Genomic DNA, 25,602 nt, shown 5'->3' on the forward strand with positions numbered 1-25,602 from the left:
AAATAAATGGACTTAGCCGGTGCCGGCCTAAGACTGCCGGTGCCGGGGTCAACATGAGGCAACACAAACACAACTCACCGGAAACAGTTTCTTATTTCCTCCTTCGACGTTTGATTCAGCCACTGAAGCTATCTGCTGTCATGGGACAACAAGGTGGTATGTTCCTGCTCTTTATGGACTGATGCAATCGCAATTTTTCCTCCGCGCCTGCCCAGAGAAGCCACAGAACAACACCCAGCATGCCTTCAGTTTCTAGTCGCTCCGGCTACCACGATCAAACTCGTCCTTCCATCAATATCATATGTCCTACTGGTGGAGCTGGAGTTGCTGATGAGGTCGCGGTCACTTCATCTTCGTCTACGTCCTACTTGTCATCCGAGTCGTCGAGGGCAAGGGAATTCCCCGTCGAAACACAACCAGCACCGCCAGCTATGGCAGCGATCACCAACGCCGAAGCTCCCCAGAGCTACTCTGCGTTTACCAAGGGCCAGAAACGCTTTATCGTGGCCATGGTTGCCCTCGCTTCTTTCTTCTCTCCTCTCTCCGGCCAAATCTACTATCCAGTCATGCCAACTCTCGCCCACAACTACCACCTTACCAACGCCCTCATCAACCTAACCATAACCACCTACATGGTCCTGCAGGGCCTCGCACCTGCATTTCTAGGTACCTTCGCCGATACCTGTGGCCGACGTCCCGCATACATCCTCGCCTTCACCCTCTACACCGCAGCAAATATCGGTCTCGCTTTGCAGAACAGCTACGCGGCTCTCATGGTCCTACGGTGCATCCAGAGTGCAGGGTCCAGTGGTACAGTCTCCTTCGGGTACGGGGTTATTGCTGATATTGCAACACCGGCGGAACGTGGCTCGTATATTGGGCCCATGGCCGCGGGTGTTATGCTTGCTCCGGCATTGGGTCCTGCTATTGGGGGGCTTCTTGCGAAGTTCTTGGGCTGGCGGAGTGTCTTTTGGTTTCTGGCTATTGTTTCTGGAGGTTATTTGGTTGTTTACGGGCTCCTTGTGCCAGAGACCGTGAGATGTATTGTTGGAGATGGGAGGGTTTTGCCAAAAGAGGTGTGGAGGAGGCCTGGAATTCAGTTGTGGCGGGAGAGGAAGAAGGAGAAGCAGACGGTCATCCATGGTGTTGGTGTCGCCGATGGGGGTGATGCGGCACAAAACACCGTGAATGGTGATTCGGTGGCAACAGTGACAGCAAGAGCTTCGAAGCTACGCTTCCCTAATCCACTGATGTCTTTTGCTATCTTGCTCGAACCGGACGCACTTATTTTGATATCCTCTATCGGCCTCCTGATGCTTGCCAACATTGCTTTGCTCACTAGCATCCCGAGTCTTTTCTCGGAGATATATAGCCTCAACTCCCTCCAGATTGGGCTATGCTTCCTGTATGCTTCTTGTCTTATTATCGGCACTATTCAAGTTATCGTGCTGACCTCGTTTATAGTCCCCTCGGCATCGGTGCCTCTCTTGGTGCACTCTTCAACGGCCGCTTCCTCGACTGGAACTTCCGCCGTCATGCCGCATCCCGGAACATTCATATTAACCCATCCCAGTCAACCTCGCTCCAGCATTTCCCCATCGAGCATGCCCGCCTTCAGCCCTTCTTCCCGCTTATCCTACTGACAATCGCAACAACAGCCCCCTACGGCTTCGCCTTACAGGAGCGGGTTCACATATCTATTCCCCTCATATTGCAGTTTCTCAACGGATTCGCGACGATTGCTTCCACGAACACGCTCAATACACTACTTGTCGATCTATTCCCCGAATGTCCCTCTACCGCGGCGTCGGCCTGTAATCTTGTACGGTGCTGGCTTGGGGCTCTGGGAGCGGCAATTGTGGATCATATGCTTCGAGATATGGGCTGGGACTGGTGTTTTGTGTTTATGGGTGGGATGATGCTAGCTAGTACTGGGTTGGTTTGGGCGGAATATGGCTGGGGTGTGGAGTGGAGGGAGGCAAGGAGGGTTAGGCGTGCTGTTAATGCAGAAAGGGAGCATGAGATACAGACCCTAGAGCGAGGTGATGGTGTAAAAGATCCGGAAATAAATTAGAGGGACATTGGAACTGACACTTGAATGATGATGGGATACGTACCAGCTCAGAACGCAGGCAGGCTGGGAGGGTGACATGATGGAATGTGTGGATTCAAAGCCCTAGGAAACTTCTGGTTATGTGATGATGGGATACAGCGTGTACAGTACTTTTTTCATTCCCTCTGGGTAAAGCACAGAACTATAAAATGGCATTCAGATATCTGAGCTACTGATAGTTGGTTAGATGTCTTGCCTATAGAAGACTCATCCACCGTCCGAGCAAACAAAGCGGGTCCACGCCCTTCTGACGACATCCCAACTCTGTCATTTTTATACCGGCCTCTCAGCGCTCGACCTCTTCTATCGGTCTCTATGTATATCAACGGCTTACTTCTTGGTCTATATGTCGCAAACTGCCCAGCATGAACGCCCAGAGCCAGCTGAGGAGCTGCAAGGAATCGAGCTAGGCGAGGTCCCGACAAGTGGAACTGGAGTCAGTGTGGCCTTCCCAGAAGGTGGCCCCCAGGCATGGAAATGTTTGCTGGGATCTTTTCTGTTAATGTTCCCCTCCTTTGGCTTTCAGACTGCTGGTGAGTGCTCGCCTCGTTCCCAACGACATCCTCCTAACTCCATCCAGTCGGTTCCGTTCAGGACTATATCAGCGTGAACCAACTTGCCGACTACAGCATTCGCGACGTCGGCTGGATCACTGCCATCCTAGTATTCTTGACCTTATTCCTGGGTGTCCAGGTGGGCCCATTATTTGATCGATATGGTCCCCGGGTCCTCCTCATCTGCGGCACGACAGCCAGCTTCGCCTCGTATGTCCTGCTCGCGGTATGCACTGAATACTGGCATTTCATCCTCTGCTTGTCTGTCCTTGGAGGCGTCGCTGCAGCGGTTGTAACAACCGTCTCAATTGCCGTTCTCAGTCACTGGTTCAATCGTCGACGCGCACTAGCTTCTGGCCTCTGCATGGGAGGGTCTTCAGCCGGCGGCGCAATCATCCCAATCATCCTGCACAACCTGTTCCCACGGTACGGCTGGAAATGGTCGATCCGCGTATTCGCCTTTATAGCACTCGCCTGCTACGTAGCAGGCGCCATCCTAGTGCAAGGCAGAATAACACCAACCACTACTACCAGCAGCAGCGGGAGCAAAGCAACAATCGACTTCCGCGCCTTCCGCTCCCTCCGCCTCTGCTTCCTCACCATCGCAGTCTTCTCCTTCGAGTTTATCATCTTCGGCTGTGCCGCCCTCTTACCAACCTACGTGCGTTTCGCGAGCTTCTCCACAACCGTGCAATTCTACTCCCTCACCGTCCTCAACAGCATGAGTTTCCTCGGCCGCGTCATCCCAGGCTTAGCCGCTGACAAAGTCGGCCGGTTCAACGTGCTTCTCTGCTCCGTGGTTCTCACGCTAATCATAATGGCAGCCGTGTGGCTTCCCTTCGGGTCGCGCGATGAAGCAACCCTCTACGCCGTCGTTGCGGTCTTCGGTCTCGGTTCGGGCGGATGGTTATCGTTAGCACCGGTTTGCGCGGGCCAGTTGTGCCGCACGGAGGAGTATGGGCGATACTATGGGACGATCTACTTTATTGCGGCGTTTGGGGTGCTACTTACTGTTCCTGTTGGTGGTGATTTGTTGCAGTCAACGACCCCGCAGGTGCTTATTGGGTTTTATTCGGCTGTGTTGTTGGGTGGATGTGTGGCTTTGGCATTGTCGAGGTGGGCGCTTTTGGATTGGAAGTGGAAGTGGAAGGTTAAGGTGTAGGTAGTTTAGTCAAATCTGGGGGGATAATGAATTTTAACTTGTTTCATTGCTACCGGATTCGATTCGAAACTGTACATGGCCAAACCCACAAGACAGACAAACAACACACGCGGATGAAAACAAAAGGAAAAGAGAAAGGAAAAGACGGTGGCCCCTCTTTTATAGATACGGGTACACGTTCTATGGAATCAACTCTTTTAATAAATTAAGAGACAAAAAAAATATTGAAGAATAGTTTACATGCCAGGGGAAATCAGCTTGCCCTCTGCCCGGGCGTTCGGGTGCCAGCCACCAGCATACAGCCTCTCACCGTTCAGCTCCTTCTGTGAATACTCCTTGATACGGGCTTCCAGTTCCGGACGGAAGTGGCGGATCAGACCCTGGATGGGCCAGGCGAAGGCCTCACCAAGGGCACAGATGGTGTGACCCTCTACCTGCTTGGTGAGTTCCTGGAGCATGTCGATCTCGCGCTCGCGGGCCTGGCCCTGCTCAAGACGCGTCATCATCTGCATAGTCCACTTGCTACCCTCACGGCAAGGTGTGCATTGACCGCAAGACTCGTGCTTGTAGAAGGAGGAAAGGCGGGAGATGGCGCGGACAATGTCGGTGGACTTGTCCATGACCACAACGGCGGCGGTTCCGAGACCGGTTTGCGAGTCCTTGAGGGCGTCAAAGTCCATGAGCTGGTTGTCGCAGACGGCCTTCGGGATAACGGGTGTTGAGGAACCACCGGGGATAACGGCGAGAAGGTTGTCCCAGCCACCACGGACACCACCACAGTGGCGTTCGATCAGCTCACGGAGAGAGATGGACATCTCTTCCTCGACGGTGCATGGGTTGTTGACGTGGCCAGAGATACAGAAGAGCTTGGTTCCTGCGTTGCGCTCACGTCCGAAACCGGCGAACCAGCTACCACCTCGGCGCATGATTGCTGGCACCACGGCGACTGTCTCGACGTTGGTGACAGTACTGGGGCATCCGAAAAGACCGACGGCGGCCGGGAATGGGGGCTTCAGACGAGGCTTGCCGGCCTTGCCTTCGAGGGATTCGATAAGAGAGGTTTCCTCTCCACAGACGTAGGCGCCCATTCCACGGTGGACGAATACGTCGAAGTCGTAGCCAGTTCCGCAGGCGTTCTTGCCGATCAGGCCTGCCTGGTAGGCTTCGTTGATGGCACGCTGGAGGACGGTAGCTTCGTGGTAGAATTCACCGCGGATGTAAATGTAGGCGGCGTTGGCGTTCATGGCACGGCCGACAACCAAGCAACCCTCGATCAGCTTTTGCGGGTCCTTTCGCATAATTTCACGATCCTTGCAGGTTCCGGGTTCACCCTCATCGGCGTTGACAACTAGGTATCGGGGTCTGGGGTCCTTGTCCCAGTCTTTGAAGTTCATGAAAGACTAGAGTTATGTTAGATGGCTTGAGACGGTGCTCGGGTATTCGAGGGTCTGGCACATACGTATTTCAGACCAGATGGGAAGCCAGCACCACCGCGGCCACGCAAACCAGAGGCTTTGAGTTCTGAAATAAGCTATAAAAAAAAAACAATGCATCAGCATTTCCAATGGCCCACTCTCCAAGGTTGGTGTCAATGAGCGAGAATCCCTACCCAGTCATGACCCTTCAACACGATATCCTTAGTCCTGTACCAGTCTCCATACTTCATGGCTGACTTCAAGTCGGCGCCATGGTGTCCGTAAAGATTCGTGAAAATGCGGTCCTGGTCCTTCAGACCGCCGTGATGGTGTACTGGGGGGGCATTGTCCTGAACGGTCGCGAATGAGCGGGCGCCCGGAGCCCGGAGCCGGAGTGAGCGAGAGGAAAGTGTGGCGAGGGGTGAAGACGAAGGAGCCGCCGCTCGAGATATCATGGTGACGATGGCCCAATGGCTGTGAAGGAGGGAGGGGAGGAGAGTTGAAGCACAACACGGGGGTCTGTGATGGCGTCGAGCTTCAATTCTGCGGTTGCTGAATATCCGGCTTTGCCCGTTCGGTGATTGGACGGGCTGTGTCACGTGGAGCCCATTACTAATAATCACGTGACACTATACCACAACCAAAACGGGAATATCTGCATAACTCAACTATACAACGCACAAAGAATTAATCACCAAGATATTTGCGGTTGGAGCCTCGAGGTGCACTATGGTTATGGAACATGACCCGAGTGCAGCGTCTGCAAGGTAGGTTTTCCAATTATCGAGCTATACTTCGACCGGAATCTAATTACTACAGGTCTGCTGAAAATAGCCTAGAGGTCTACTCAGCGCTGCTAGAATGGATGAAAACCCACGGCGGCAGTCTTCATGAGGATGTATATATCAGCCATGATGACGTTCGTGGCACTCATATACGGGTGAAGAGCAATGGTGTGCCCAGTAACACGCATATCATTAAAACGCCCGTTACAACGACAATGTCGTATTTCAACGCGATTGACAGAGATACTGGGGAGATTCATTTTTCTAATCACGGCGTGAAGTTTCCCTCTCAGTTTATGGAAAGTGTCGGCCCTGAAGAAGTGGCAATATTCTTCTTAATTGGCCAGTATTTGCGCGGCGCAGAAGGCTTTTGGCATTCGTATATTCGGACGCTCCCCCAGCCAGGCTCGTTGACCACCTTACCTTATTATAGCGAGGATGAGGATCTAGAGTGGCTGGAGGGGACAAGTCTGGTTCAGGCAAGGAAGCAAAAGATTGCTCTGCTGACGGATAAGTATGAGACCTCGTATAGTGAACTCCAGAAGTCTGGATTTCAAGACGTCTCGAAATATTCATGGTGAGTTGGCAATTTTACTTCTGGGCAATTTCATTAATGTCTATCCGAAGGGATCTGTATCTATGGGCATCTACAATATTCGTCTCTCGTGCATTCTCCGCAAAGGTGCTGTCCGGTGTGATCCCTGAATTCGGGGTACCCGAGGAGAACATCTCAGTTCTTCTCCCTTTCATCGACATCTTAAACCATAGACCACTGGCCAAGGTTGAATGGCGCGCCGGCACTGAGAACGTTGACTTTGTCGTTCTGGAAGACGTTGGTGGCGAGCAAGAGATTGCGAACAACTACGGTCCTCGCAACAATGAACAGCGTACGTATCACGAACCTACAATACCACCTTCGATTAAGCTGACAGAACAGTCATGATGAACTATGGGTTCTGTCTTGCCAACAACCCATGCGACTATCGAACTGTCGGTTTACGCGCACCACCTGGCAGCCCGCTACATTTCGCTCGCGAGCAGCAAAAACAGCTATTCCCCGACTCCAACAACGACGACGAAGATCCGTTCTACGTTTTCAACATCTTCTACCCTCTCCTAGCTCCTAACACCCCCATGGAACACTCAATATTCTCACCAGCCCTATTCAACGCTGTCTCAGTTCTAGCAGCAAACCAAAGAGAGCTCGAAACCCTAGAAATCTCAGAACACGCAATCCAAATCGCTAATTCTTACGGAAATTCACGCACCGCACTCGCAGCGATAAGCCAGGTCATTATCGAACTAATCACGCATATTGTTCGACTGAGGTCCACAGACCCAGGACCCAATCAACCATGTAACCTGAAGCAAACCCACGCAAAGGTCTACCGAGACAGCCAGATCACACTCTCCGAGTCGGCCCTCGTCATCGCCGCCTGGTCTCTCCAACGCGCCCGCCGCCATGGCCTACAAGGCGGATGGGAAGAAACAAAAGACCTTCTCGGCCAACACATGTCGCGCATCCCGCAGGGGAAATTCCCAGCGTCAGTGCAGTCCCGCATCCAAGTACGGATCCTGGAGCGGCCATCTATCCTCCTAAATGGCGGTGAACTCTTCACATTTAACGAGCTACTTGACCTCCTACCTGCTAGTGAAGAACGAAATGCCGCCCAGGAGTGCTTCAAGAATATCCTGACGATTACCTCGCGGCGCATCGAAGCACTGAGAGGTATGGACGAGAGCGCATCGCCCTTCCGGTTTCCGCTCTTCGCTTGCTTCGTTATGGCTGTGCATATGACGAACAGACACAAACATAATGATAGTACGGAATCCGGCAAGACCGGCGAAAGCCAGAGCTTTCTTCCGCCGCGACTATCACGTTGGGCTTCCTTCCTACTTGACCACTATCTGCCCCCGCCGGATGATGTTGCGTGGGCGCTTGAGGACGAAGACGACGAGAGTCTGGTGAGCGAGTTCGATGAGATCATCGAGAAGCTGCGCGAGAGGAAGGCGCAGCTCTTTGAGGCGTTGGAACCGTATACCGGCGGGTGGCAAGGGGATGCGGATACCTGGTGGCTGTCTCCGAATTGGGTGCGTTGGGCGTGGATGATGACGGAGCAGGAATGTGTGCAGGTGCCGGATGATCCGCTCGCGCTGCTTGCGCCTGGGGATGGAGACGCCGGTGGTAATGTAATGTTGTCCACGGAAACTTGCTTGTATATCCCGCAGGAGTGAGCCTGGTTTCTACTATATCTACTTCGTATATAGATAAGTTGAAGGCATCAAAAGATTAAACAAGCAAGAACATTCATTCGTCTAATAAACTATCGTACAAGACTCTGCAGGCAGAGGCTACTGTAGTCTTTCATTGAGCAGTTATCCCCATAGACAAATGCAAAAATGCAGGGCAAGCAATCGGGCACTAAGGACAACAAACCAGAAAGGGAAAATGAAAACAACCGCAATGTATAAACGCCACTAGATCGTATAATTTCCATCTCAGCATCAAATCAATATCGAAGTTAAGTCAAGTAAGGGTAAGTGAGTGCCGCTCAAGGAGCTGCTAAACCTATCCAACAGGCCGTTTTCGCTTGTGCTCCTTGTCGTCGCGTTGCGTTGGGATATACAATGCCATGCAGTCAAATAGTGTACATCATCATAATCATCATCGTGAGTTTTGAGTTTCGTCGGAAATAAGGCTGCGAGCGAAACAATAGTATTCCAGGCTAGATCAACCCCTCACTGGGATGACTTCTTGCCTGGGACTAGAATCTCTACCAGCCCCTCGTCCTCCCCTTCGCTGCTATCATTCTGATCATCCGCGAACGGAGAATGGCCTATTCGAGAGCTTCGGAAGCTCTTATATTGCCCAGGTCCAAGTTCTGGATATCCTAGTGACTCGTTAAGGATGGCCTCATCCTCTTCATCCGAGTCCAACATATGCGAATCCATTGTCGGGGCTACCATTTCACCCATGTCGTCGTCATCATCATCAACCTCAAGTGGCATGCGCTCTTTGCGCCGAGTCGATCCCCCAAAATCGTCTCCCTCATCAGAAGATCCATTGGAAAACGAGTCTGACGGACTAAACCCGGACTCAGGGAAGGTTGGCGATGAAGCGTTAACGGGTGGGAACTCCGACGATTGGCCTTGGCCATCGTTCAATCCTTGATCGGCAAAGGAGTCGGACGGCCACTGAAACTCGCTTGAGCCTTGTTTCTCCTCTTCATTTTCACCACCCTCGGCTTTCTCAGCTGCCTCCTTTTGGGCGGCGAGCCGCGCAGCAAGCTGGCGCCGCGCACGAGATGGACCCAGACTCAAAGGAGCTGGTGGCGGCGCAATAATGGGGATGGGCTGGCTTGATGCCTATTCATAGCTCAATTAGCAAGCTGAAAAAAAGATTATACCGGGTTGAACAGTGTCAATTTGCGGGCCAGCTTGAGACAAGGAACACTGCAACCCACCCAAGTCCAAAAGTAGACTGCGTAGCGCATGTGTTGAGCCCAAAATAAGACCGGCAACTAACAGGAAAACCCGGTACGTAGAGGGCATTCAAACATCACGCATTTCAATATCAACAGACGGGGTATAACCTACATTCTCAGTGCCGCCCTCTGAGGCTGGTTCTATGTGTCGGTCATCCTGATCCTCCATATCTTCGTCTTCATCATCGTCGCTCGAGCTTGCAAACCCACTGAGCAACGAATTGCCACCAACACCAAACGCACCACCCGAAACACTTCCTTGGTTAACCATGTCGAATCCCTGAAAGTTTGAATTGCCAGCCATGCCGTTCAATCCAGCTTCAGCCAGGGCTGAGGACTGCCCGCCGCCCATCATGCCCCCTCGATGCCCAATCGATATATCAGGACGGACTCCGCCAAGGATTGCATTATCACGCTCTCTTGTCTCGGAAAGGGTTTGCTCGACATAGTCTATCCAATCCGGGTTTAACACATTGTCCATGACCGTAGGAGAAAGTAGTTCGGGAGGATGGCGTTCGCTGAACTTGACGACTTCCTCTGCGATGAGTGTCAGGTGGCCCATGTACCCAAGGCGGATGCGCTTGGTCTTTTGAGTCTCATCACTCCGCTTCTGGCCTTCGATGATCGTTTGCGTTATTTTACCCGTTTCGAAGACATCAATGGCTAGGATTCGATTGTATCCACGGTCCATGGGCCCATTGAACACTTGCTGGATGACATCGTAGACAACATTGTGAAGAAAGTTATTCCAAGGGAAGCGGAAGAAGAAATCCTGAAATGTTACTGTCAGTATGTTCAAAGTTTGAGCTAGCAGACGACTTACGAGTATAGTTGGCACAACTTGGTTTTCCGCGAACATGATCTTCAGATAGTCACCGACAACAGGCTTCCCATCCGTATCGACTTGGATATCCGGATGCAAAGGCGGTTGAATTTCGTTCTCGGTTTCTTGCGCGGGCAACGGCTCGGGTTTATTGTCTGCCGGTTCCGATGATTTATCGTCACCAGGAGCATCCGATGTAGAAGAAGGTGATTCCGAGTTCTGCTCCTTGTTGGCAAACAGAGGAGCCGGTACAGCGTCGGGATTTGACGACATTGGTGCTGATGCAGGGACCGGTTCTACTCCTGAGACAGAAGATTCGACAGGCTTTTCATCCGAAGGCTTTTTGTTTTCATCATTAACAGGCGTGTTTTCCAGGGACACTGCACTTATTTGGGCAGCAAGCTCATCTGCTGGAGATGGCGCAGTTTCTGATTCTTGTGCCTTGGTAGTATCCGCAGAATCCTTTTCTTTCCCTTCAGTGGAGGCCTGCTCCGCGGGAGATGGCTCAGCCTGCGCAGTTGAGGACGATTCTGGGGTGGCCTTGTCTTCCTTGTTGCCAGTATCCTTTTCCTTATCAACAAGAACAGTGGATTGGGTAACATCTTCGAAGCTTTCATCGCCCGCCTTATTCGCGCCCTCAAAGTCTCGGGAGTCGTCAGGGGAGTACGGCCCGACGGAAGCGCTGGCGAAGTCTGCCGTGGAGTCATTTGCGTCAAAGGTAGAATTACCGTCATGATGCTGGTCAAATACGCCTTCCTTTAGAATCCTCTCGCGCTCGGCGTCCCTCTGCGTCACGTATTCATCGCTTCCTGGCTCATTCAAGAGACCCATGTTACTGCAGTGGAGCAACTCAGCCATCAATTCGCAAGTTTTAAATCTATCAAAACCCAGCGGCTCGATTTTGGCACCCCAAGCAGAACTCAATTGGCCTCGTTCAACGCTCTTCATCTTTCCTCCATCGGTGACGGTATGCTTTGAGCTCCGAATCAACGCCACAAAGTCGGGTATATGCTTGGCGAAGACTCGAAGTAATGTACCCAGGTAAATGGGATCGTACATGGAAGGCATCGAATCAGGCGCATTCAAGTGCTCCGGATCATAATCGGAGTTATTTTTCCGAATAACTTCAATGACAATTCCAACGCCCACTGTCAAGGGGTTGCCGCCTTGCAACATCGCCTTGACGAGACTTTCCACACACGGTACAGAAACAAGCTGACGAGTCAGACTGTTAGGGCCAATGCACGATTGGTCGTTTTGGGTTGCGTTGGCCGATATCGTTATGATGGCTTTTAGAAAATCTCCCGCGGAGGTCTGGACGGAAGCCGGCCACTCAGCAGATAAGAAAGATAGTAACTTGGGTATCAAGTCTTGTGATTTGAGCCACTAGATGATGGTTAGATATAACGAGTGGGAGCGAGCGCCGTGTATGCTTACGTCAACAATTCCCTGGCCGCCCTCTGCTCTTTCTAAGCTGATCAATTTGAGAAGAAGATCCATAACCATGGGGTTATCGACATGTTGAAGGATGGCTGGAATAATGTCATCCATCGACTTCAACAGGTCTAGCATCTCCCCTGTTTTCTTGTCCAATAACGTTTCGTTCACCTTTGTGAAGTAGCTCGCCTGGATAGAGTCGAGGGGTGCTGGGCGCCGAACGAAACCCCAGAATTCTCGCACATATTCAGGGTTGGCCATGGTGGAGTCCAGGATAGACCAAACTTCAGATGAGAGAATCTCACACGCAACATGAGCCCGCTTGAGACGCTCTTTTTCCGCTCGGTCAAGGTCCTCTGGATCCAATATGTCCTTCAGGGGATCACCCTTCTTTTCTCCTTCTCCTTCTCCTTCTTCTTCTCCTTCTTCTTCTTCTCCTTCAGGTGCAGATTCATTTTTCTTCGTCCCTGTATCTTCTTCCTTCTTGGAGGTGCCAGCATCATCTTCGTCCTCATCCTCATTCACTAGGCCAGGGGCGACCACATAGTCCATAAGCTTCTTCAAGACGTCATCTTCTCTTAAATACTCTATGAGTTTGGTGTTGAGTTGCTTGAGCTCCTGGATCAGCTCGGATTCGTCCAGCAACTCTTCGAGGCTGACATCGGGTTTGTCCAGGAGGGTATCGATAGCAGAGATACTTGAATATCCCCCAAAGCGCCAGAACATATTGAATTATATAACCGGGAAAAACAAGTCATGGAAAGAAATGGGGTATCACTAGCTTTTTCGACCGTAGTCCTCACGCAAGCTTCAATGGCGGCGAGTACTATGGGTATTGGGTATAGGGTGGAGAGGTGGGGAAGGGATGGAGGATCGATCTATGGACCCTCGTGGGATGCACAAGATTAGAAGCGTACACGTGTGGAAGGCGTTCTCATATATCACGCTAGCGTTTGGGGCTGATTCGTCACGGAGAGGCAATCGTTCGGGGGTAAAGGAATCGTAGGTAATAATCGGTAAATTATGCCCTGCCGGAGCGACCAAGCGCTACAGACGAAGAATCCAGTCAGCAATGGTCTGGATTGCTCAGAGCAACATAGCACAAGACTATCGCGACACTCTCCAAAGCCAGAAGTTTTGAAAGTTGAGTTCTTGGTGAGCTTGGGAGCAGGGTTAGGGGGACTGGGGGATAGAAAGGCACAATTACGTGGGGGAGGAAAACACCGCACACAAGCGGTACGTACCGTCGACGACAACACGGGAAAGGAGAGCAGAGACCGAGTCACAGGAGAAGCGAATCACTCTGGAAGCCCTGGTGCACTGCACGAGACCTCACCGTCACTTGAAGGAAGGGAGAGAGCCGTCATCCAACAGCAGAGGACAGGAAGTAAGGCTGGCTGATGTGCGGCGGGCAGTCAAGTCACGTCGCTAGTTTGTGGTGTGCTGGAGAGTGTCTGGATCGGCCGGTATCCGTGATCCTTGACAGCGGGCGGAGATACCCAACAAGCCCAGTCGCAATAGCGGGGAAAGACTCGAGTAATATCGCGAGGATAACAGGGGGGTTCGAGGAGGAGAGTGAATGATCCGAAGGGGAGGCCCGCGACCGATCGGTTTCAAGTGCGTCCGGAGAGCAGTGTGCCAGTGCCAGGTGGGAGTGGGTATCTGACGGCACTTAGGTCTATTATTAATATAGATCGAAGAGATAACAACTACAACAGACAAAAAGCGGTTTACAAGCCTGTGAAGCCACGGCAGATCCTCCCCGATTCTTGTAGGCTTCAACGATGCCGATGTTTCTGCCGTGCAACACCTGCATGGGATTACTTGCGCTCACTTGACGGTATCACGGCGCCTAAGGCAGCGATGGCTGACCCTCCCATTGGGGCTAGTGCCCAGTGCTGCCCTAGCGACATGGGCGCCTGGTGGCACGGGCTCTCTCCCACGGTGAGGGAGAGCCCACCTACTGGAAGAGGGAAAGTCAGCCCCAGGTACCAACGCTGGTGAAATCACGTCTGCAAGGGCAACCTAGCTCACCTTCCAGTCTGCCACCAGCTTCTCGTTCACCACCATTTCTCGTCCTCAAAATGAATCGACTATTCGGCACAAAGAATGCGGCCCCAAAGCCCACGCTGGACGGTGCCATTTCAAATGTACGTGATGAACCCCGTCCCGGCCCAAAGTGCTCACTCCCCGCATTCGCCTCCCATCTTGGAGTGCTTCTATCATCTGCACTTACCCATTCTCCACTCTATCGCTTTGACTAATATTTTCTTTTTTTTTTCTCTCTCAGGTTGACAACCGTGTCGCTAGCATAGATGTTAAACTCGCCGCCTTGAATTCCGAGCTTTCGTCGTACCAGACCAAACTAGCCAAGATGCGTGATGGCCCCGGCAAGAACGCGATCAAGCAGAAAGCCCTGAAAGTCCTACAACGCCGGAAACAGTACGAATCACAGCGCGAGCAGCTCTCTCAGCAGTCCTGGAACATGGAGCAGGCAGGGATGATGCAGGATAATTTGAAGAATGTTATGACGACAGTTGACGCGATGAAGACCACGACGAAGACTTTGAAGAAACAGTACGGAAACATCGATATAGACAAGATCGAGCGAATGCAAGATGAAATGGCAGATTTGATGGAAGTTGGAAATGAGATTAACGAAAGTATATCTCGGGCATATGATGTCCCCGAGGATGTGGACGAGGCAGAGCTCGACGCCGAGCTCGAGGCTCTGGGCGAAGACAGCTTGTTTGAGAGCTCTATGGGTGAAAGTGCCGTGCCTAGCTTCATGCAGGATGAGGTGGCGCCGCCTCAGTTTATTGACGAGCCTCCAGAGCAGGCCCAGGTCAAGGAGCCTGCCACTACCTAATTTGAAGCTATTGCGGAAGCCATTTAACTTCTTTGTCAATATTACTGGAGCATCGGAGTTTGGATTTTTCTTTCATATTAGCTTAGGTCATGGCGAGAGCTCGTACAACTTATATTCCTTTCTTATTCCTTCCATTTTTCATCCTCATCGTAATACAGTAGCATATTTCTCTTCTTTACCAGCGGCCTGTCTGGTGCCGGTGTATCTATGAAACTCTATTCCTGAGGCCAACCGGATGTCCTCGGGCTCACATCGTGTTTCCCCACTACAACCCCACGTCAACCTCATAAATACCCCAGGACAACAGCTCCCGAAAAGTTGCTACTCCTAAGCATCTTGTCCTTAGCTGACATAAACAATATGTCAGCCAAATTCGAACCCGCAGACGTCCAAAAGGTGCTGGACAAACACATTGAGGCGGGAAACCTCCACAGTGGCTGGGAAGATCTCTGGGCCAGAGGAGACAACATAACTCTTCCTTGGGACAAACACAATCCCAACCCATCACTTGAAGAGATCCTCACCACCAAGCGAGCTATTCTGGGTGGTCCCCTCCTTGACGCGAGTGATGGGGCAGCTCCTAAGAGGAAGAAAGCCTTAGTCCCTGGGTGTGGGAGAGGTGTTGATGTCCTCCTTCTCGCTAGTTTTGGGTACGATGCTTACGGATTGGAGTATAGCAAGAGTGCGCTTGAGGGGTGCAGAAAGGAAGAGGAGTCTACCGAGCAGAAGTATCCTGTAAGAGATGCAGGTATTGGGAGGGGAAAGGTCACTTGGATCCAGGGAGACTTTTTCGAAAATGACTGGTTGGAGAGCTTAGGGCTGGAAGGGAATCAGTTCGATTTCATATACGATTACACAGTACGTATAACAGTTTATCCTGGAAGTACTCGGGGTTTCCATGTACGAGACCAAGGTCTAACTGCTGCTATCCAGTTCTTCTGTGCTCTCCCTCCCTCGATGCGCCCAGCCTGGGCTCTGCGACACAGCCAGATTCTTGCTCCCTCGCCAAAGGGGAATCTTGTCTGTCTTGAGTTCCCTCGGCATAAGGACCCCTTGCAGCATGGGCCACCATATGCTTCGCCTTCGGAGGCCTACATGGAGCATCTCAGTCACCCCGGCGAAGAGATCGCGTATGATGCGAAAGGATATTGTAAGACCAATCCGCTCCGTGAGCCGAGTCAGAAAGGTCTAGAGCGAGTGGCATACTGGCAGCCAGCGAAGACGCACGATTTTGGAACTAGCGAGCAGGGAGAGGTGCTGGACCGAGTTTCTATTTGGAGACGTCGGTAGAAATAGAGTGGGCTGCAGGATTAGTTTGATGATATGGCTCTGAAAATTATGGCTACAGTCGATTGCTGTTATATATCCAAGCGTATATAGGCAGACATGGAATGCCGAGACACTGAAAGTGAAGGTGCAGATTGCCGACTGCCAAGCAGACTATTTGTAGCTTAATCCGTCACATCTCTTGGCGTCCATCGGTTTACCCCAGACCTGAGAGGAGCTTGTTATTTATTTTCCTCACTCCGTGGACCGGTGATTCTTTGATTAGTTTAATTTTTTGTTGCCATTCCCGCGTTGATTGTGTTGCCTGCAATTCGGGCGATGTCGGGACCTTGGAAGAGCAACTAGTCAATCGCCCACAATCTTCTGACGTGCGCCGCCGGTTTATTATTGACGAAATATTGATATAACGACGTTCCTCTTCACTGTTTTCGGAGGTCCCATCTCTTGTGCTTTTTTTTCTAAATGACCCTGACATCATAACCTCTATCATGAACTGCCCCTCACGGACTGACGATACCCTCCGACACCCCGGTTGGAATCAGAACCCGCCGCCTCTGAATGCGGACGCGACAACGCGAGAGGACTTCAATGGGATGGCAAATTCAAAGGTGCATAGAGGACGCACCTTAGGAATTGGCGATGGAAATGTTTCAGTGACGGAATGCACCTCTCATGCCCCCGACTCAGATGAACCGGGTCCCAAGGCGAATACAGCAGGCGGGGCATTCTCTGCATTCTCCAGGCACCAGCCTGAGAGAAACAGTGAATCGCCTCGCCTGTCTTTTCCAAAAATCCCCGTATCTTATTTTTCAGCTCGTATCATACAAAGTCTCGTCAAATTCGGCCGCTTCATTGGGCCGGGATTTTTGATCGCCGTCGCTTATATCGATCCCGGGAATTATGCCACCGATGTCGCAGCTGGTGCGGAGTTTCGATACGCTCTTCTCTTCATTGTCCTCCTATCAAACCTATTCGCGATATTTCTTCAATCGCTGTGTATAAAGCTCGGCACAGTGACGGGCTTGAATCTTGCGGAGAACTGCAGGGAACACCTTCCCAAATGGTTGGTGATCACCTTATACGTCTTCGCGGAGGCAGCTATGGTTGCGACAGATATAGCAGAGGTACGATTGCTACATGGCCTTTCATTTCAGGTTGATTAACGATTGCAAATAGGTTGTTGGCTCTGCAATATCCCTCAACTTGCTCCTCAATATCCCGCTTGTTGCCGGATGCGCCATAACCATCGCAGATGTCCTCTTCATCCTCATATTTTATAGACCAAACGGTTCGATGTGGGGCCTCCGATTGTTTGAGTTCTTCGTCATGGCCCTTGTCCTGGGCGTAGTCATATGCTTTTGCATCCAGCTCGCTATGATCAAGGAACAATCAATTGGAGAAGTCTTTCGCGGCTATCTCCCATCCTCAGCCATAGTTCAATCCAAAGGGTACGTTATACCCACCCTCCATCACCCAGAAACATGTTCGTTAACTCTTGAACAGTCTATATCAAAGCTGCGGTATCCTTGGCGCAACAGTGATGCCTCACTCCATGTTCCTTGGAAGCGGCATTGTGCAACCCCGTCTCAAAGAATTCGACGTCATTTCCGGTTACGCAAATCCAACCGCCTGCATCGGCAGTACAAACGGCGAAGTCGAATACCGCCCCTCCCTCCATGCCATCCGCGGCTGCATGAAATACTCCATCATCGAACTCGCCCTCTCCCTATTCACCTTCGCCCTCTTTGTTAACAGCGCCATCCTCATCGTCGCAGGCGCCTCCCTCTACAACACCCCCTCCGCAGCAGCCAACGCCGATCTCTTCGGCATCTACGATCTCCTCTCATCCTCTATCGCCCCAGCCGCAGGAACAGTTTTTGCCCTAGCCCTCCTCCTCTCTGGCCTCTCGGCCGGCATTGTCTGCACAATGGCCGGCCAGATGGTCTCCGAGGGCATGCTCAACTGGAGCATCCGTCCATGGCTCCGCAGATTCCTTACCAGATCTATAAGCATCATCCCTAGCATCATTATTGCGGCAGCCGTGGGCAGGGAAGGTCTAGATAAAACTCTCACTGCGAGTCAGGTCGTCCTCTCTGTTATCCTCCCCTTTGTCAGCGCCCCGCTTGTCTACTTTACCTGCCGCAATCGGTACATGACTGTTCATGTAGATCGGGTGCCCGACTCCGATACCGACGCAGACACAGGCGGTGCTGCGGAGGCTGAGGCGGAGCGAGATCAAATTCAGTCACCAGCTCTGGGGGGTGGAGACGCTGATACCCGTTCAGGTAGCACTGGCGTACAAATGGGTAACGGCTTCATTGTCTCGGTTCTTGCCGTCCTGATCTGGATAGTCATCGCTGTTATGAATGTGGCTTTGCTTGTTCTTGTAGGGATGGGGAAAGCTTAAGTTGGCTTTCCTTTACTATATGTAAACACCGGTGTATTGGAACAGCATTCAATGTAGAAAGTACTTGTTGTGTGTAGAATATTTGCATACTTACAGTCTTACTAGTCTTACGGGGTAGTCGAGACAAAACAGACGACCAAATAACAGACTTGATCGTTGACGGTGCCAAATTCTATGACAATGGTAGCTGCTGTTAGGTTCAGCATTTACCTACTGTATCTACCACTTACCTAAAGTCCAAGTTGTGGAAATTTTACAAATAATAGAGCAAAACGGTTGAAAGGGTATGTATATATTATTTCCCGGTCCAAAAAAAAGAAATAGTCCAACGACAAAAATACATGCGGGAAAGATTATCTTAAACAATGATCACAACAAATCATTCAATAAACAAACCAAGCAATCAGATCCAAAAAAAAAAAAATCATGACTTGAACTGATCCTCAGTAACACCCTTGCCCATAGCCGCCGTACTGCTCACACCACCGGTAACCATCTTGAGCATGTTGTCGACGTAGTTGGCACCACTCCATTTTTGATGCGTCACAACGTCGACGCCATTGGCCATCTCGGGCTCCTGCACGAGCTCTCCGTAGGCGCGCATGCCCTGCTTCGCGTACGCCTTGGCGAATGTGTCGGTGATGAGGGCGGTTGTGTGCAGACCGGCCAGGGTGATGAATTGCCAGGAGTAGCCGAGGGCGCCGAGACGCTTGATGTAGGTTTCTTGTTCGTCGCGGGGCATGGCCTTCTTCCAGTTGAAGGAGGGAGAAAGGTTGTAGGCAAGCCTGGTGAAGTTTGTTAGACAAGAGTTTAAATGGATTGGTTAGGGAGGTAAGGATAGGCTTACTTCTGCTCGGGCCAGACGGCGTGGACGCCGTCGGCGAATTCCTTGGCCTGTGCGTAGTCGGGGAGCTTGCTCTCCATCCAAATGAGATCGGCGAAGGGAGCGTAGGCGACAGCGCGGTTGATGGCGCACTGGGTACCGCCCTGGTAGCGGTAGTATCCTTCGCGGGTACGAGGAGAGTCCCAGTCAAAGTGGATGTCGGTACCGGTGATGCCCTTGGCGATGGCGCGGGCCTCGGAGTTGCTCTTGCCCTTGGAGGTCTTGCGGAACTCCTCAACGAGAGCCTGCTTGTTGGGGAGGGGGCTCTTGTTGATGGCGTCAACAACGGCGTCGCCGAAGAGCTTCAGGCCTGCCTTGGCGACCCATTCGTCCTCAATGGCCTGGAGCTCAGCACCGTTCTTGCCGGCCTGCTCAGCGGCGACCATGAGGTCGTTGAGGGGCTGGAGGTTGGGGTTGGTCGAGCCAAGGATGAAGGCATGGTCGCGGTGATCGATGGTAGAGGTGATGAGGGTAGCGGCCTCAGAGTCAGTACGAGCAATAGCTAGGAGGTCGGTTGCTATAGATCTAGTTAGCCGATGCAGCCCGTTTTTAGCCGAGACCCGTTACTACATACCCATGATGTCGGCCTGCGCACGGATGGCGACCAGGCGGTTGATGTGTTCGCTGATAGGTACAAGAACCTTTCCAGCCATGTGGCCACACTTCTTGGTGCCAGGGGCTTGGTCCTCAATGTGAATACCAGCAGCACCACGCTCAACGAACAGCTTGGTCAGCTTCATCACAGCGGTAAGACCACCGTGACCAGTATCGGCATCGGCGATGATAGGGCGCAGGTAGTCGATATTGGCAACATTTTGGCGCTGAGCCCTGGGAGTGGTGACACGCTCTTCACGCTGTTTTCGGTCGTGGAACAGCTGAGCAAGGAAGAGCTGGTTGACCTTGTTGGGCACAGTGTTCTAAGCAACGAATTAGCCAGGGCCCTAATCTATATTTGTTTCTTGAGTATGAGCTTACCATAGGGTAATCTGCAAGATCGGGGGAGGGTTCGTCGGTAGAGGAGGCAGTGGAAGAGCTCTGCCAGCCGGAGACATAGACGGTGTCAAGGTACTTGGCCATCTGGGTGACCATTGTGGGCTCGAGACAGCCATAGGTGAAGCTAGCTTCCTTGTTCTGCGGGGAGCGTTAGCGACATCAAAAACGAGGAAGGATAAGTAAAGACAAACCTTGAAGTTGTTCTCCACGATCCCCCAGAGCTTCTTAGCCTGAACATTGGAAGGGTATTCAATCTTCAGGTTTCCACGCTTGGCCACAATCTGCTCAGCAGTAAAGGGGCGCTTGGTGTATCTCCAACGAGAATCCTTCCACCAGTTCTTCACAGCCTGAACCTCTTCCAGGTACTGCTTGTCTTCATCTTCGAGGTAACCCATGGTGGCGGTAATGAACAGCGTAATAGACGAGAGGCAGTAATATAACTTTTGTAGTAGTATATAGTGTACAATGCAGTGCTGTCAATGTATGGGAAGGAAGGAGCACGCGACAGGGTAGAGGAGTAAAGAGGATGAAGCGGAATTATGAAGAGAGCCAGCTTCAAATTTGAGAATCACAAGCCAAAAGTAGGGATCCGAACCCAAATATATGCAATGCGTCACAGTAGAGCATCGAGGTCAGTATGACTCTTGGTCGGTAAACGCTCGGCTCAGCGGGACAGACAGGAAGACAAGGCGCGCCGCCGGCCCATAGTCAACCGGCGAAAACTCGCAGCTGCGACAGAGCGAGACAAGAATTGGGTTCACATTTTCCCAGGTTCACAAGCCAGATTGGCAGATTCCGGGTACGTGAGTGGCCATGTAGTTCGGGAGAGAGGATCCAGACTGCTGAGATCCTCGGTCTAAAGGACCTCTTGCCTGAGGCACTCGCCACAACTTTGTTCTTTGCCCCGGATTCCCAGATAACTGAGTTTATTCAAGACGGCCATGCTGTCCGTGCCTTCAGGTTATTGCTCCAAGTCGCCGTAAATGTGCGCTCCGGCTTCCTCAGCTTCAATTGAAGCTGCATTCTTGTCGGTGGTTCGAGCAAATCAAAGACATTCCAGGATGACGTCAATCCATGTGCTCGACCTCCGTGACAGAACATGACAATACGATAGCCCGGATCCACCCGCATCAGCTTCATCCATGGCGGTATTCGTGTAATCTATATACGCTTCTGCATTCAGCATTGAAGCTCCTCAGTCGCCACTAAACAGCTTAAAGGAACTGTAACCTTCGCCTAAGTAATAGACTGCCATCATTGATGTCTCATGTAACTCCCCAGTCCCATAACCAACTCCAAGAAAAGTAAATCCATACTTGCCTCTCTCAGTATCAGCCTAGGCATTCCATTCCACCTGGTCCTTCGGCACTAACCCAAAACGGTACAAACCTCGGCACAATTGTTCATCGTCTGCACTTGAAGCTCCGAGCGCCTATCAGTCGACAAAATCAGCTGCTGTTGGTCCCAGGGTCTGCTGGTCTAGTTCTGCACCAGACTGACAAGAGGCTAGCAATGTGAGGGTTTTGTCTCATCCCCAGACGGTTCGCCGTCGAATCATCAGCTTCATTGCGTGCTCCACGAGAACAGCCTCGGGAAAACAAGGAGGTCCCGGCCCGTGTTATTGTCGAGATCTTGGGCCTTTTTTGGATAGCATTTATTTGAAACTTGATGCCTAGATACGTGTACGGAGTACGTGTCTATCGGGAAGGTGGTTCCGGTTTCGGGCTTCTTGCTCTCCTTCCGTTGTCCTGGTGTTGTAAGTAGTGCTCGATGCTCGTTAGACCTCGGCGACGTTCTTCATACTCCACTACGCTGGTGCGATATCGCTACGTACTCTATACATCGACATCTTTAGCCAAACGTCACATCGTATATTTAAACTAACGGTTATATATCTATGGTATTTTGGTAGAAAAAAAAACTGCATGCCGAAAACTCTCTTTCTAGCTCTTCTCGACCATTCACAATCATAAAGCAGGATCAGCACCATCGCGGGGCATTGCAATTCCGAAGTTGCTATGCCGCGTCCAACTATCCAAGGACGCTATCACCCTGCGTAGACAGAGCCTTGCTATATGTCTCCCATGGGGTGACTGCACCGAGGGCCCGTCGTTGATGGGCATTCAGGATATCCAGGCCGTAGACGTAACTAGCATTGACCCAACCAAACCTAGATCAGTTAGCAAATCGGTGTACCGAGGGAAAATATACGGGAAGAGACATACCCTTCTCGGGGGGCACCCTTGAAATCAACACCTTGGTTACCATATTCGGCATCAACTCGGTGAGGATCAATAGGTCGAGTCACATCGTACTTCTCGACGACAACTCCGTTGAAATCAACAAACGCTTTTGTGATCATGTACAGCCACTTGTACGCAAGCCGCTCGGCATCTTCCTGGTATCCGTATCGGCAGCATCCAGTCCACGCGAGCATCTGTTGCGGCGCCCATCCGTATGGGTAATCCCACTGCCGAGTGGGTCGGTCAAGGCCTACAGCACCGCGTGACTCTTCAGTTCCTGAGACGATTCCACCGAATTCCTCAAAGCGGGGAAGTGCCTTGAGTATCATTTCAGAAGCCTGGCGCGGCGTTGCAAGTCCAGCCCACATCGCCCAGAGGGTAGTAGCACTCTCATAATTCATTGTTTCTTGTGTCTCTGTGTTATAATCGAAGAACATCCCCTTCTCTTCGTTCCACATATAGGTGTCCATTCTCATTTTTCTCCTGCGTGCCCGGCGATCCCACACAGAAGATGACTCACTCTGGATATCCTTGGTAGCCGGTGTCCTGAATTCAACCGGAATCTCAAGCTTGTCTTTGAAGTAGACCCGGATTACTCGAGCAATATCGACCTCATACTTGTATAGGAGAGAGTTGAGATCAATCGTGGCGAGGTGGCCGCAGATTCTCTCCAAACGGTAGCTGGTATCATGCCCAGATTCTCTAACCGCCCTGTCGTGCATGAAGTAGTCATCCAGCTCCGGCTCGTCGACTTCGCCGGCGTTATAGGCTTGGACAAATTCCTTGAATTGCATACCATGTTTCTCGGCGTAGGGAGTAAGCAGGTGGATAAAGTGGCCCGCCTCTGTCTCTGGGGGCACACCAATACCTGGCGAGCGGTACCGTGACAGACCTGACACGGGGTCGAGACGTGGCTCAGACATCCACACACTGTAGTATTCTTTAATGGCGGCTAAGATTGACTCCCGAAGGAATTCCAAGGCGCCTGGTTCGCTCTTGATACGGTCATATACGCGCAAGGCCATGTCTGTGAGGAATGGCGGTTGAGAGCGCGTCAGGTAGTATGTGCGGTTGGCATTCAAGATCTTTGCATAGTGCTTGATGCAGAAACAGAAATTGATCACCATAGCTTTGGCAAGATCAACTCTGTTGCTTGATAGGAGTCCCAGAGACTCCATGTAACTATCCCACCCGTATAGTTCATTGAAGCGGCCTCCAGGAACCACAAAAGGTACTCCAGAAAAGTCTGTTTTCCCGGTGACTGGGTCAACCTTCTCCTCCATAGCCAAGGCAAGAAGCCCGGGCTTATGATTAAGATCGCGCACATACTCCGGTGTGATATCAGCAGCCAGCTCTATCACCTCAAGACGTAGTTCAGATCTCTCTTTCGCGATCCGCTTGTAGTACTCCAGCTGTTCAGGAGCTCCAGGTGGGACGTAAATTCGTGGACGAGGATCATCGGTCCAATCTTTAGGATCTCTTCCAGCCACCTCGATATTAGAGCCATCGATTCTCCGAGTAAGAGATCTCCAGAATGAATTTTTAATTAGGCGTGAGAGTCGGGATACCGGGTTCTCTGAGAGACGGTCCTCATCCAGGACAATCTGCTTGCGGCCATAGTCTTTGGCAATCGTTAATTCCTGGAGGAGATTGGACAACATATATGTGCCCCGAACGTCGACCTTATTGTACCCGGAGGACGCTGCCGTTCCTAGAGAGAAAACCTAAGCATAAAAGTCAGCACAACTTGCGCCATACGCCATTTAAACCATCCAAACACACCTTAGGACCAACGTCCTCAATGGTAATTTGCTGGTTTCTGTCAGAATCCTCTCTCTCTAGTAAATGCTCCAACGTTGCGTCGACGTCAACAAGGAATTTCCTGGGGTTGCCAGATGTGGGGTCTGTGATTAGAGTAGTCAGTGCACAAGCCCCAAAATGTCACTCTTCCAACAAGGTAGTACGCACCCATGCTACCACGTCTTGTATTACGGTCACCCAGCATATCGTGGAGGTCTTGGCGATTGAACGATTTCAAGCTCTATAAGTAGCTTCCAGTTAGCAGTGTGCTTTCCCATCGCACTCATAGACGACAGTAGGACGTACCGAAGAGAACGCACGGCGGCGGTTCTTTACTCGTTCAACCGCTTGAGCATCGCCATAATAGATATCTGCGGGCTGAAAAGGATCGCCGCCCGAGCTGGATCGTCGATGCTGGGGGACACGCGGGGGGATCTGTGTGTCATCCATGCTGCCAGATTGCTCGCTCACAATGGCGAGATTGATTCAAGAAGGGTGAAGTATATCAATAGACGGTGGCTCGGTGAATAACTTTGGGCTGCAAGTTAAAAGTACTGTGCCCCGCGCTAGTCGCACTGCAGATAAAACTTCCGAATATCAAGATGATCGGTGGCGGGTGTCGAGTTGTTGAGGGTGGTGTAGAAGAAAACTTGATAGTAAAAGCAACTTAGCACGATTCTGAAAAGACTGGAGTAGTATTTGTTTTTGAAAAGAGATCAATGTTGAAATTGCAGGTATGAAGTAGCTGGTTCCAGACGTATGACGGCATGGGCCCGCCAGTGATGACATAACTTACCTCGACCCAGGTGGACCGTGGACAATACTGCCGTATACGGTGTAGGGCAATCGAAGCCTCTCGTAGGGGCAACTTGCTTTCACGGACGAATATTCGAAATTTTTCGAGAGAGCAGAACTTGAATTTTCACGCCCTCTTCATATAATGTGCCGCAATGAGGGGGATGGCTGAAAGTCGGTCACGGCAATGAGTCCACGTGACTCCCTTTTTCACTTTCTTTCTAAAAATGTCCGCGCTATCGAACCCAGAATGATGCATCCACACCCCACCTCCAGGCTTTTCTTGATGCTCTGACCCCTCTTCCATGATGGTCTCCATAATTCTACGCCTAGACTCCCGCAAAGGTCGAGTGACATGACACCCGTTCAGACATGAAATCCGCACCCGGCTCTGGATTGTTACCCATGTCCGTTTTAATCAAAAGCGAAGCTTATATCTCGGCATTCCGTCCCTGCCAAGGCCCTCTCATACACCAGCCACCAAAAGCTATCTATCGGGTGTGATACCCCTGTATTCTCAAGAACTGGTACTCAAATCGTCTCAAGCTTTT

The 25,602-nt window shown here is 51.4% G+C and overlaps 11 protein-coding genes across 11 annotated transcripts; 6 read left to right on the forward strand and 5 right to left on the reverse strand.

Annotated features, from left to right (window-relative positions):
* The first annotated feature begins 27 nt into the window (after window positions 1-27).
* On the forward strand, window positions 28-2,267 carry ASPVEDRAFT_151398 (putative MFS transporter). The gene is made up of 2 exons (XM_040808262.1): window positions 28-1,405; window positions 1,465-2,267. The coding sequence occupies exons 1-2, from the start codon at window positions 240-242 to the stop codon at window positions 2,072-2,074; spliced, it is 1,776 nt and encodes a 591-aa protein (XP_040668558.1). The 5' UTR covers window positions 28-239; the 3' UTR covers window positions 2,075-2,267.
* A 192-nt stretch (window positions 2,268-2,459) lies between these two features.
* Window positions 2,460-3,829, forward strand: ASPVEDRAFT_53406 (uncharacterized protein; the record flags this gene model as incomplete). The annotated part of the gene is made up of 2 exons (XM_040814789.1): window positions 2,460-2,646; window positions 2,694-3,829. 2 exons carry the CDS (start codon window positions 2,460-2,462, stop codon window positions 3,827-3,829), a joined length of 1,323 nt encoding a protein of 440 aa, XP_040668559.1.
* Window positions 3,830-4,065: 236 nt separating this feature from the next.
* On the reverse strand, window positions 4,066-5,699 carry ASPVEDRAFT_132512 (NADH-quinone oxidoreductase subunit NuoF; the record flags this gene model as incomplete). The annotated part of the gene is made up of 3 exons (XM_040806922.1): window positions 4,066-5,229; window positions 5,289-5,360; window positions 5,439-5,699. 3 exons carry the CDS (start codon window positions 5,697-5,699, stop codon window positions 4,066-4,068), a joined length of 1,497 nt encoding a protein of 498 aa, XP_040668560.1.
* Window positions 5,700-5,928: 229 nt separating this feature from the next.
* Window positions 5,929-8,332, forward strand: ASPVEDRAFT_169771 (SET domain protein). The gene is made up of 4 exons (XM_040808689.1): window positions 5,929-6,011; window positions 6,064-6,606; window positions 6,657-6,916; window positions 6,967-8,332. Exons 1-4 carry the CDS (start codon window positions 5,974-5,976, stop codon window positions 8,262-8,264), a joined length of 2,139 nt encoding a protein of 712 aa, XP_040668561.1. The 5' UTR covers window positions 5,929-5,973; the 3' UTR covers window positions 8,265-8,332.
* ASPVEDRAFT_696103 (uncharacterized protein) lies at window positions 8,309-8,647 on the reverse strand. The gene has a single exon (XM_040816029.1). The coding sequence runs from the start codon at window positions 8,525-8,527 to the stop codon at window positions 8,354-8,356; it is 174 nt and encodes a 57-aa protein (XP_040668562.1). The 5' UTR covers window positions 8,528-8,647; the 3' UTR covers window positions 8,309-8,353.
* On the reverse strand, window positions 8,321-12,822 carry ASPVEDRAFT_42311 (uncharacterized protein). The gene is made up of 4 exons (XM_040812560.1): window positions 11,775-12,822; window positions 10,338-11,723; window positions 9,627-10,286; window positions 8,321-9,395 (listed from the first exon to the last, which is right to left on the reverse strand). Exons 1-4 carry the CDS (start codon window positions 12,498-12,500, stop codon window positions 8,769-8,771), a joined length of 3,399 nt encoding a protein of 1,132 aa, XP_040668563.1. The 5' UTR covers window positions 12,501-12,822; the 3' UTR covers window positions 8,321-8,768.
* Window positions 12,823-13,858: 1,036 nt separating this feature from the next.
* On the forward strand, window positions 13,859-14,643 carry ASPVEDRAFT_132782 (putative SNF7 family protein (Cta1); the record flags this gene model as incomplete). The annotated part of the gene is made up of 2 exons (XM_040806960.1): window positions 13,859-13,924; window positions 14,065-14,643. The coding sequence occupies 2 exons, from the start codon at window positions 13,859-13,861 to the stop codon at window positions 14,641-14,643; spliced, it is 645 nt and encodes a 214-aa protein (XP_040668564.1).
* A 360-nt stretch (window positions 14,644-15,003) lies between these two features.
* Window positions 15,004-15,933, forward strand: ASPVEDRAFT_131578 (putative thiol methyltransferase; the record flags this gene model as incomplete). Its single annotated transcript, XM_040806832.1, has 2 exons — window positions 15,004-15,501; window positions 15,577-15,933. The coding sequence occupies 2 exons, from the start codon at window positions 15,004-15,006 to the stop codon at window positions 15,931-15,933; spliced, it is 855 nt and encodes a 284-aa protein (XP_040668565.1).
* A 485-nt stretch (window positions 15,934-16,418) lies between these two features.
* On the forward strand, window positions 16,419-18,337 carry ASPVEDRAFT_29354 (uncharacterized protein; the record flags this gene model as incomplete). Its single annotated transcript, XM_040810212.1, has 3 exons — window positions 16,419-17,054; window positions 17,107-17,378; window positions 17,434-18,337. 3 exons carry the CDS (start codon window positions 16,419-16,421, stop codon window positions 18,335-18,337), a joined length of 1,812 nt encoding a protein of 603 aa, XP_040668566.1.
* A 424-nt stretch (window positions 18,338-18,761) lies between these two features.
* ASPVEDRAFT_131882 (isocitrate lyase 1) lies at window positions 18,762-20,608 on the reverse strand (the record flags this gene model as incomplete). Its single annotated transcript, XM_040806868.1, has 5 exons — window positions 18,762-19,122; window positions 19,185-19,737; window positions 19,795-20,137; window positions 20,196-20,351; window positions 20,405-20,608. The coding sequence occupies 5 exons, from the start codon at window positions 20,606-20,608 to the stop codon at window positions 18,762-18,764; spliced, it is 1,617 nt and encodes a 538-aa protein (XP_040668567.1).
* Window positions 20,609-22,063: 1,455 nt separating this feature from the next.
* On the reverse strand, window positions 22,064-25,203 carry ASPVEDRAFT_42319 (alpha,alpha-trehalase). The gene is made up of 5 exons (XM_040812561.1): window positions 24,563-25,203; window positions 24,425-24,497; window positions 24,239-24,360; window positions 22,439-24,180; window positions 22,064-22,383 (listed from the first exon to the last, which is right to left on the reverse strand). The coding sequence occupies exons 1-5, from the start codon at window positions 24,704-24,706 to the stop codon at window positions 22,245-22,247; spliced, it is 2,220 nt and encodes a 739-aa protein (XP_040668568.1). The 5' UTR covers window positions 24,707-25,203; the 3' UTR covers window positions 22,064-22,244.
* Between the last annotated feature and the right edge of the window lie 399 nt (window positions 25,204-25,602).

Source organism: Aspergillus versicolor (assembly GCF_001890125.1).
Source record: "Aspergillus versicolor CBS 583.65 unplaced genomic scaffold ASPVEscaffold_5, whole genome shotgun sequence".
NCBI classification, from domain to species: domain Eukaryota; kingdom Fungi; phylum Ascomycota; class Eurotiomycetes; order Eurotiales; family Aspergillaceae; genus Aspergillus; species Aspergillus versicolor.

Coding starts and splice junctions, on each gene's coding strand:
- ASPVEDRAFT_696103 (XM_040816029.1), bottom strand. CDS start 8,527: ATGGAAATTATACGATCTAGTGGCGTTTATACATTGCGGTTGTTTTCA.
- ASPVEDRAFT_42319 (XM_040812561.1), bottom strand. CDS start 24,706: ATGGATGACACACAGATCCCCCCGCGTGTCCCCCAGCATCGACGATCC. Junction 24,498..24,562: donor GCCGCCGTGCGTTCTCTTCG/GTACGTCCTACT, acceptor AGCTACTTATAG/AGCTTGAAATCGTTCAATCG. Junction 22,384..22,438: donor AAGGGTGCCCCCCGAGAAGG/GTATGTCTCTTC, acceptor TAACTGATCTAG/GTTTGGTTGGGTCAATGCTA.
- ASPVEDRAFT_169771 (XM_040808689.1), top strand. CDS start 5,974: ATGGTTATGGAACATGACCCGAGTGCAGCGTCTGCAAG. Junction 6,012..6,063: donor CCGAGTGCAGCGTCTGCAAG/GTAGGTTTTCCA, acceptor TAATTACTACAG/GTCTGCTGAAAATAGCCTAG. Junction 6,607..6,656: donor GACGTCTCGAAATATTCATG/GTGAGTTGGCAA, acceptor GTCTATCCGAAG/GGATCTGTATCTATGGGCAT.
- ASPVEDRAFT_151398 (XM_040808262.1), top strand. CDS start 240: ATGCCTTCAGTTTCTAGTCGCTCCGGCTACCACGATCAAACTCGTCCT. Junction 1,406..1,464: donor CAGATTGGGCTATGCTTCCT/GTATGCTTCTTG, acceptor CCTCGTTTATAG/TCCCCTCGGCATCGGTGCCT.
- ASPVEDRAFT_42311 (XM_040812560.1), bottom strand. CDS start 12,500: ATGTTCTGGCGCTTTGGGGGATATTCAAGTATCTCTGCTATCGATACC. Junction 11,724..11,774: donor GCGGCCAGGGAATTGTTGAC/GTAAGCATACAC, acceptor ACCATCATCTAG/TGGCTCAAATCACAAGACTT. Junction 10,287..10,337: donor AAGTTGTGCCAACTATACTC/GTAAGTCGTCTG, acceptor GTAACATTTCAG/GATTTCTTCTTCCGCTTCCC.